At 57.9% G+C, this 10054-nt stretch overlaps 2 protein-coding genes across 2 annotated transcripts; both read left to right on the forward strand.

The window, feature by feature from the left end:
- The first annotated feature begins 6585 nt into the window (after positions 1-6585).
- Positions 6586-7541, forward strand: LOC120635181. The gene is made up of 3 exons (XM_039906115.1): positions 6586-6595; positions 6685-7123; positions 7367-7541. The coding sequence occupies exons 1-3, from the start codon at positions 6586-6588 to the stop codon at positions 7539-7541; spliced, it is 624 nt and encodes a 207-aa protein (XP_039762049.1).
- A 1544-nt stretch (positions 7542-9085) lies between these two features.
- On the forward strand, positions 9086-9892 carry LOC120635182 (the record flags this gene model as incomplete). Its single annotated transcript, XM_039906116.1, has 1 exon — positions 9086-9892. A coding segment is annotated over exon 1 (807 nt), but the record flags the coding sequence as incomplete, so codon positions are not given.
- Between the last annotated feature and the right edge of the window lie 162 nt (positions 9893-10054).

The raw sequence follows: 10054 nt of genomic DNA on the forward strand, positions 1-10054 counted from the left end.
CGTTCAAGGAGACCGTTCGGTAGGCCCTTACCATTTTCTGCCCAAAACCTCTCGGATCACCGCTACATTCGGTTCGAGGTTTCCTCCATCCCGGCGGCTACCCGAATAGTGAGCCGACCCGTGCCCGGGGACAGCCCTCGATGGGCTGTCCCCGGGCACGTGACGTGAGGAGGAAGCCGAGTGCCTCGGCCAGGCCATGTTGCAAGTTTGCGACGCGGCCATGCCACGGATCGGTCCTCAGCCTCCGAGGGGTGCAGTGTACTGGTGGTCCAGCGAAATAGCGCAGTTGCGCAAATCTTGCGTGGCTGCGAGACGCCAGTACACCCGGTGCAGACGACGGCGTCAGCGGAACGCAGACGCGGAGCAGCGCCTGTACGGCAATTACCGGGAAGCCGTCGGGACCTTGAAGGTGGCAGTGGCAACAGCCAAGAATCTGGCGGAGGAGGAGATGCTGGCTAGCCTCGACGCCGATCCCTGGGGCCGGCCATACAAAATGGTTAGGCGTAAGCTTCGCCCCAGGGCCCCACCGCTAACTGAATCTCTTCAGCCTCAGCAACTGGAGTTAGTGGTGGGGACTCTGTTCCCCAGGAGGGATGGCTTGGAGCCACCGTGTATGGCGCCACCCATCGGTGCTGCGGACGCGTCTTTTACGGGCGCGCCCGAAGTCACCGAGGGAGAACTGAGGGCGGCGCTGCTGCGGCTTCGAGCCAAAAACACTGCTCCGGGACCCGACGGCATTCCCGGCCGGGCCTGGGTCGTGGCTTTGGGTCGTGGAGACTCTGTCAGACCATCGGTACATCCGGTGGAGAGTCTCCGCATCCTGCTCGTTGCCTCAAAGTCAGACCGGAGGAGGGAGAGTAGTGTTTCCGAGATGGTCCCTAGCCCGCCTCGACCGGGAAATGGTGGAGGAAGGAGCCATTGTTGAGGCCTGGAACGCAGCCACCCCGGTGCTGACTGACGTTGAGGAGAGGGCGAGGCGTTTCCGCATCGCATTGACGAGGGTATGTGATGCAGCGATGCCCCGGACCAGGTGCCTCCCAGCCCGGAAGGCGGTTTACTGGTGGTCGCAAGAAATTGCTGCTCTCCGTTGCGACAGTAATCGGGCGCGCCGGGCTTACACCCGTTGCCGCCGAAGAAGGCCACTGGACGCGCCGGAAGAGGATCGCCTATATAAAGAGCTCCAGAGGGCAAAAAGGGCATTCCAGGTGGCCATCGCTAATGCCAAGGACTCCGCCAGCGAGGAGTTCCTGGCAACCCTGAATAGGGATCCATGGGGTCGGCCATACCGCATCGTCAGAGGTAAGATGCGGAGTGCCCCATCCATGAACTCCATGGAGCCGGAGCTCCTTAATCGGGTGGTGTCTGGACTCTTTCCTCAACCACCAGCTTTTACGCCCCCGACTATGACGATTCCATCATTCGGGGAGCGAGAAGAGTCGATAGAAGCCCCTCCATTCACAGAGGATGAATTAGGAGAAGCGTGGAACCACCTGCGGCGGTGCAAGAAGGCACCGGGACCGGATGGAGTCCCGGGAAGAGTCCTGGCGCTGGCCTTGAGGCACCTCGGGAGCCACCTTAGGCAGCTATTTAATGACTGCCTGGAGGCGGGGCGGTTCCCGAGAGTATGGAAACAGGGACGCTTGGTGCTGTTGCGGAAGGAGGGTCGTTCTCCTGATTCTCCTTCGGCATACAGACCAATTGTCCTTATTGATGAGGTGAGCAAGATGCTGGAGAGAGTTCTGGCCTCTCGTATTAACCAGCACCTCGCTCTGCAGGGCCCTGATCTTTCGGAACACCAGTACGGCTTTAGGGTAGGCAAGTCGACGATAGATGCCGTTGGTGCTCTGAAAAGTTTCTGCGAAGGAGCGCAGAAGGAAAGCGACGGGGTATTGGCGGTATCACTAGATATCGCCAATGCCTTTGGCACCCTGCCGTATAGCGTGGTAGAGGAGGCGCTCCAATATCATCGGGTGCCCCTGTACCTGCGCCGAATGATAGGGCACTACCTGGAGGAAAGGGTAGTGGTCTATCAGGGAAAGGACGGGGCGAGGCAGGAGAGGCGTATGGCTTGTGGGGTTCCGCAGGGATCGGTTCTCGGACCCCTGCTGTGGAACCTGGGCTTTGATTGGGCAATTCGTCCGGTTCTGCTGCCCCGGATGGTAATTATTTGTTACGCGGACGACACCATGGTTGCCGTCCGGGGAAGCAGTTATGAGGAGTCGGTGAGGAGGGCTACGGTGGCCACCGAGCTGATGGTCACCCGAATTGGCATGTTGGGGCTCAAAGTTGCCCTTCCAAAGACGGAGGCCGTCCTATTCGGGGGAACGTGTTGTCGTCGGTGTAGTATATGCAGCTGATGGTGTGCTGTCCCGTTCCATATCCCAAGGACTTCAAGAGAGCCTTTTCTTTTTGGGTATGGGTAAGGTACAAGGTGTTAATTGTCTCTTTAGGGATCTCGGCACCAGTGTAGTCCTTCAGGGTCAGGGACTGTATCCGAACGTTGGACGAGTATATGCCATCATACACTTCGTTGAGCGCATACGCCACGTCCATGGGGTTTCTGTGCGTGCACAACAGTTGTTTGCTGATAGTGAGGAATACGCTAGGGCGGGAGTACTTTAATGAGAAAGCGTTACTACGGTCGATGAAGGGCACCTGGTTTTCGTCGCCAATTATGAGCATTTCGCTGGCATGAGCAAGTTTCGCGGCCATAATTATCGATCCTGGGTGGCTCATGAGAGCTTCATCCACGATGAGGCGCTCGCAGTGCCTCTCGCTTTGCTCTTTGAATCCATTTACCAAGACCGATGCCATGGTGCGGACTTTGAGTGTTGATGCCGCTCCGTACTTTGCCTGCAGCTTCTCCTTCAAATCCTTTTTGGCCTCCGTGGTTGCTGTTAGAACCACGTCACGATTTATCTCGAAGTTCCTCACTATCCAGGTGGTCTTCCCACAGCCAGGAACTCCGTTTACCCAGGTGATTTTGGGTGCTTTCCAGGATTTCAGGGGCTCCTTCTCGTCCTTCGCTATCTTATTGCCTTGTTCGAGGATTCTCTGTCCCAGCATTATGTTGGTGCATTTTGCCAGGACAACTATTGGGTCGGTGGATGGTGTTTTGAACCGCGGCTTATTATCTTCTGCTTCCGCCTCTTCGTCCACCTCGACAAAACCTGCTGTTGCGCTGTATGCGGCCATGTGGTCGAGTTCTTCTACATTTCCATGTAGAGTTTGCCGACGTCCGTTGTCGTAAATAACCGCTTCAGCTTCCTGGAGTCTCACCGTCAAGAGGCCAGTGTTTTGATGTTTGTAGGCCTGCAGGATGTCATGGCAGGTCTTCCGGCTGACCTCTAGCTCAGCTTTGATGAGAGCCATGAACTCCAAGAATGCATTCATGATGTGGTCCATTGGTGTTACTACGACTCCGAGGGTCGGCGGTTCGACCAGGCCTTTTTCGGCGTTAGTCCGTTTGTCGCTGGGTGAAGTTTTGGGCTGTGGCCTGGGCTTCAAGAAAGCGGCCAGTGCACTGCCCACCTCTTGCGTCATTGACTCGGCTCTCTTTTTTGATTTTTCGCCAGACATGCTTGCTATTGCCGATTTGAACGTGCTGATGGCTGTTTTAAAGGCACGTGTCGGCGCAGAGGTTGTCTGGGAGGACTCCCCTTGAGTTTTCTCGGCCTCCTGCAACTTTTGTGTCAGCTGTTCCGCGCCGCTTTTCCGCTCCTGAGTAACCATGATGGTGGGTGGAACATTTTCCCAGTCAGGTGTTTCGCTGGGTTTTTTCCTGGGTTTGAGGTAACTAAGGTCCTCTCCCCTGTTTTCGTAGACAACTACCTGGTGCTTTTTCGATGCGTCTATGCAACCAAGGTAGTCCTCTATTGTTCCTTTTGTATAGCCCACCGCCATGGCGTCGACGCTAATTATTCGGGCAGGTGTGTCGCCCGTGCTGCAGAATGATGTTAGTACTGAGCTGGCCCTGGCAAATGGTGGTTCCAGTAGATTCCAGTTGAATATTGCGACAACTTTGTTCTTTGTGCGCAATATTCTACAGGGTTGTTGAGCTACTGTAACTTCTGGCAGGGCTTCATAGATTTTGCGTCGAATTGTATTTTTGGAAGTGCTTCCGTTCGCTAGCGCTGCGAGTCCTGGCGATATCATCACCCTGCTCGAGTCGCTCGCGATGCAGAAGCCTATCCCCAATCTCTCAGAGCTGTTATCCATAAACAGTGCCACACCACGGGTTCTTAACCCCGGATTTCCCCTTTCTGCCATTAGCAAGAGCTGCCTGGTAGGCATATCCTGCACCGGGCAGGGTTGTTGGGGTAACGGGGCCTGGGTGGTCCTGCTCAAGTCTGGGCTTGGCGGCGTCGGGTTGCTGTTTCTCCTGACGGCAATGAGGAAGATCTTCTCCACATACCTCAGGAAGTCTGGTCTTCTCTCTGGATCCGCTACGAGATCGTGGAAGCTTCTAGTTGAGATTTCCCGATCGATTTGATGTTCGAGCTCGTAGCGATGGTTCGAGAATCTTGGGCATTCTACTATAAGGTGTTCGACAGTTTCTGTTTCGTTTGGGTCACATTCGCAGGCTGGGCTATCTTTTAGCCTAAAGGCACCCCTCGTATTCATGTTCTAACCTAACCTAACCTAAATCTAGTTTTGACACCTTTAGACTTTAGATTCAAGATTTAATGTGAATATATGCATTAATAAAAACTCATTACTATTTTAATACTAGTTATGCTGCTGTTGATGCACTGATGAAAGCCAGATAGCTAGATCAGTGTTTAGTTAGTCGTAGTTGCCGGTGGGCTGAGGTCTAAAGGAATCCAAACTAGTTTTAAAAGGTTAGGTTAGGTTAGGTTAGGTTAGGTTAGGTTAGGTTAGGTTAGGTTAGGTTAGGTTAGGTTAGGTTAGGTTAGGTTAGGTTAGGTTAGGTTAGGTTAGGTTAGGTTAGGTTAGGTTAGGAGAGCCGTAGCATAATTGGAGAAAGCGCCCAGGTCGCGATTGCCAGAGAGTTGCAGGTTCAAATCCTGTCGGTTCCAAATTTTTTGGGCGGGTATGGTCCAGTGGTCTTGGTATCGCTGCCCAAGAGTCCTGAGATCGAATACCGGTACCGACGCTTGATTTGTCCCGCAGGGATCGGTTCTCGGGCCGGTGTTGTGGAACATCGGCTTCGATTGGCTCCTGCGGGCCCCCATGCTGCCGGGGACAAGGGTGTTATGTTATGCGGATGACACCCTAGTCACGGCACGCGGGAGCACCTTTGCGGAGGCGTCCCGCCTGGCCACGGTCAGCGCGTCCCTAGTGGCAAGGAGGGTCCAGGCCTTGGGTCTGAGGGTTTCGGTCCCTAAGACCGAGGCCCTCCTCTTTCATGGCCCTCGCAGAGGTCCACCACGAGGTGCCCAAATCACCGTCCAGGGTGTTCAGGTGGAAATAAAGGCCCAGATGAAGTACCTGGGCCTCACCCTGGACGGACGGTGGAGTTTTAAAGGGCACTTCGAGCTGCTTGCGCCCAGACTCGTCGGAGCGGCAGCCGCTCTGGGGAGGCTTTTGCCCAACATCGGGGGGCCGGACTCAGCCTGCAGGCGCCTGTATGCGGGTATCGTCAGGAGTATGGCGCTGTACGGGGCTCCAATATGGGTGCACGCATTGTCTCCGCAGAATATCACACTCCTGCGGAGACCCCAACGCGTAATCGCGGTGCGCGCGATCCGGGGCTACCGTACGGTGTCTTGGACGGCATCCACACTTCTTGCTGGCGACCCGCCGTGGGACCTGCAGGCTGAGGTGCTTGCACAGGTGCACCGCTACCGGTCAAGTGTGAGGACTCGAGGGGAAAGACCAGGACCCGAGGAGATTGGGAGACTCCGTACCCTCGGAAGGGAGGTCCTGGTCCAGAGATGGAGAGAAGACCTCGAGTCCCCGGTGGCGGGCATCTGGACGGTGGAGGGCATCCGGCCCCACCTAGAGCGGTGGCTGAAGCGGCGCCATGGCGCGCTGACGTATCGCCTCGTGCAGGTGCTTACCGGACACGGCTGCTTCGGTAAATACCTGCACGGGATCGCGAGGAGGGAGGCCTCGCCGATCTGCCATGAGTGTGACGCGCCTGAAGACACGGCGCTCCACACCTTGGCAGTATGCGCGTCATGGGCCCCGCAAAGACACGCAATGGTGTCACTCCTGGACGGTGACCTCTCGCTGCCAAGTGTTATCAATCTGATGCTCGGCAGCGAGGAGGGATGGTCTACTGTCGCCTCCTTCTGCGAAGCCGTAATGGGCTTGAAGGAGGCCTCGGAGAGGGAGAGAGAGCAGGCGGCTGATGCTCTTCCCCTCCGAAGAAGGAGAACAGGTGGCAGGAGGCGCAGATATGCGCACCTAATGCCACCTCCGTAGACACCATTGCGTGCCTCCGACGAGTGCGCCGGGGCGTCAAAGTTGCATGCGACCGCGATCCTTTGACGCTCCAACTTGGGCGCGGGCGGCTCCGCTGGGTTTTAGTGGGTATTCTGGCTGATACATCATCGGCCAGCGAGTCCCACATACCCTGCTGGAGGCTGCACAGTTTTGGCTGCGCAGCCTCCAGGAGGGATGCCTAAACGCATTTCCCAGCGACAAAAAAAAAAAAAAAAAAAAAAAAAGGTTAGGTTAGGTTAGGTTAGGTTGCCCCCAAACTCATCGGGGCTGCAGGGGCGCTGAGTCGGCTCCTCCCTAACTTGGGCGGACCTGGCGTTGGCTGCCGCCGCCTGTACACAGGAGTGGTGCGGTCGATGGCCCTGTATGGAGCACCGATCTGGGCAGACGCTCTTGTCGCCCGTAATAGGACCCTGCTGCGAAGGCCGCAACGGGTCATGGCGGCAAGAGTGATCAGAGCGTACCGCACCATTTCGCACGAGGCGGCCTGCGCGTTGGCAGGGACACCCCCGTGGGACCTGGATGCGGAGGTGTTGGCGTGTGTGCACGAGCGAAGGGTGGAGGTCCGCATGCGGGGAGAACACCCTTCGCCGGAGAGGGTCACTGGGTGGCGGCGTTTAGCGCAGGCCGAGCTCTTTCGCCAATGGCGAGAGAGGCTCGAGTCGCCCAGTGCCGGTCTGCGGACTATTGACGGGATTCGCCCCGTGCTTCAGCAGTGGGTGGAGAGAAGACACGGGGTGATGACCTTCCACCTTGCGCAGGTGCTTTCAGGACACGGTTGTTTCGGAAAGTACCTGTGCAAGATCGCCGGTAGGGAACCTACCGAGGAGTGCCACGAGTGCGGCTGCGCTGTGGACACGGCGCAACACACGCTTGCCGATTGCCCGAGCTGGGCGGTGCAGCGGGCCGCACTCGTGGCGGTAGTGGGACAAGACCTCTCCCTGCCGGCTGTGGTCAGGGCCATGGCCGGCAGTGAGTTGTCTTGGGATGCGATAGTCTCGTTCTGCGAAGACGTGATGACGCAGAAGAAGGCTGCGGAGCGGCTGAGAGAGGATGCCGTGGACTCCCAGCCGATCCGCCGCAGGAGAGTCGGGCGCAGGCGGCTTGCACAAGACCGCCGCCTGCCTCCATAAGGAGGACCTCCGGGCGATAGATGCGGGGACATTTACCGCCCGTGGGAGATAGGTCCTCGTGCTGGAAGGCGCACTCTGTGTTCAAAGTGCGCCTTTGGCGAATGAGGGGGCACGAAATGCCCCCGGAGAAGGGTCCGCTTTAGCGGACGCCGCTGGCTGGGTCGCGGTCGTGTGCGAAAGCGTTCCCGTAACCCAGTCACCAGGCGAAGTGTTTGAACACCGTGGGGTTTAGTCGGTAAGAGTCCGACATAACCATTGCACCTCCCCGGGTGTGTTGGTATCCATGAGGATTCCCCACGTAAAAAAAAAAAAAAAAAGGTTAGGTTAGGTTAGGTTAGGTTAGGTTAGGTTAGGTTAGGTTAGGTTAGGTTAGGTTAGGTTAGGTTAGGTTAGGTTAGGTTAGGTTAGGTTAGGTTAGGTTAGTTCGGGCCTCGCATCGTATGCGGACGCCACACGCGTGCCAGGCCCAAGCCAGCCTGCTGAAGAAGGGCGCCACGCTACGGAGACGCCACCTGCTCGCCCTGCAAGTCAGCCAGCGGCGGCAAAACGCCCTACTGACCTTTCTGCACCCAAGGAGGCGCAATGGCAGAAGGTCAGCCAGAAGAGGGCAAAGAAGAAGGACAAGGGTGGCTCGCAGTCGCAGCCGCAAAAGACGCAGCGGGGAGGGGGGCCGGGGACTGCAAAATCAGGGCCTAAACTTCGCCCGCCTCGTTCTTCGGCTGTCGTGCTCACACTGCAGCCGGAAGCCGAGAAGAGAGGCGCCTCATATGCCGGGGTATTGGCTGAAGCCAGACAAAAAATCGCTCTGTCTGACCTCGGCATAACCAGTCTCCGGTTTAGGAAAGCCGCTACTGGGGGACGCATTCTCGAGCTGCCTGGCGCCTCCAGCGCCGAAAAGGCGGATGCCCTTGCTCTCAGGCTGAAGGAGGTGGTCAGCGAGGAGATCGCTCGAGTCTCAAGGCCGGTTAAATGTGCTGATATGCGCATAACGGGCCTTGATGACTCGGTCTCAAAAGGAGATGTCGCTGGCGCTGTGGCAAAAGTTGGTGGTTGTCCTCCAGAGCAAGTGCTGGCGGGAGAAATAAGGCAAGACGCGGGGGGCCTGGGTACAGTGTGGCTGCGTTGTCCAGTGGCAGCAGCCAAGAAAGTGCTTGAGGGTGGCAGGCTACTCGTCGGCTGGGTGTCAGCCCAAGTCAAGGTGCTAGACGAGCGGCCCCAGCGGTGCTACCGCTGCCTGGAATTCGGCCACATGAGGGCGCTTTGCACTGCCGAGATCGACCGCAGCGACACTTGCTATCGCTGCAGTCAGACTGGCCACAAGGCGAGGGGGTGCACTGCCGTACCGCACTGCAGCGTGTGTGCGGCAGCCGGAAGGGTGGCAAATCACCGAGGAGGCAGCAGCGCTTGCATAAAGCGCAGCAAGAAAAGAGGAGGACGTATGACTGGCGATGGCCCCCGGGTCCCCTCGCAGCCTGCCCGCCCATCCACGAACGCGCAAGCTAGTGGGGGGGCAAAGGAGGTGCCTATGACTGAGGGGTAGTTTTATGGCTCTCCGATTTCTACAGGCGAATATCAACCACTGCGCCAGAGCTCAGGACCTCCTGTTCCAGAGTTTGGCGGAGAGGTTGATCAACGTTGCGGTTGTGGCTGAGCCATACTATGTCCCCTCGGGCAATGAATGGGTGGGGGATCGCGATGGCCTGGTGGCCATCGTGTCCCGTTCCGCGGTCGGTTCCCCGGCCTTCGGACAGGCCGTCAAGGGCCGTGGGTTCGTTGCGGCCTTTATAAGGGACGTTTTAGTGGTCGGAGCGTACTTCTCGCCGAACAGAGCTCTGGTCGAGTTCGAACAGTTCCTGGTCGAGATCGGGGCTCTTATCGGCCGAAGTCGTCCTTGCCGGGTACTCGTCGTCGGAGATCTCAACGCAAAGTCTACTGCATGGGGATCCCCGGCGACCGATGCTCGTGGTGAGGCACTCGAGGAGTGGGCGGTTTTGACGGGCCTAGAGGTGTTGAACCGGGGGTCCGTTCACACTTGCGTGCGGCAACAGGGTGGGTCTATTGTGGACGTGACGTTCGCAGATTCCATCCTGGCGCGCCGTGTGTCGGGCTGGGAGGTTCTGCAGGATGAGGAGACGCTCTCGGATCACCGCTACATTCGCTTTGAGGTCTCCTCTATCCCGGCGGCTATCCGAAGAGTGAGCCGACCCCTACCCGGGGACAGCCCGCGTTGGGCCGTCAAACGGCTGGACCGCGAGGTCCTGATTGAGGCAGCACTGGTGCAGGCGTGGTTGCCGGCACTCGAGAACCCGGTGGAGGAGGAAGCCGAGTACTTCGGCCAGGCCATGTCGCAAGTTTGCGACGCGGCCATGCCACGGATCGGTCCTCAGCCTCCGAGGGGTGCAGTGTACTGGTGGTCGAGCGAAATAGCGCAGTTGCGCAAATATTGCGTGGCTGCGAGACGCCAGTACACCCGGTGCAGGCGACGACGCCAGCGGAACGCAGACGCGGAGCAG

Source organism: Pararge aegeria, chromosome 26, assembly GCF_905163445.1.
Source record: "Pararge aegeria chromosome 26, ilParAegt1.1, whole genome shotgun sequence".
Taxonomy (NCBI): domain Eukaryota; kingdom Metazoa; phylum Arthropoda; class Insecta; order Lepidoptera; family Nymphalidae; genus Pararge; species Pararge aegeria.

Bases quoted from the DNA above. Each gene is read 5' to 3' on its own strand.
- LOC120635181 (XM_039906115.1), top strand. The intron at 7,124-7,366 runs GTGGGTGGAGAG...GGCTGTGGTCAG, and splicing joins ATTCGCCCCGTGCTTCAGCA to GGCCATGGCCGGCAGTGAGT.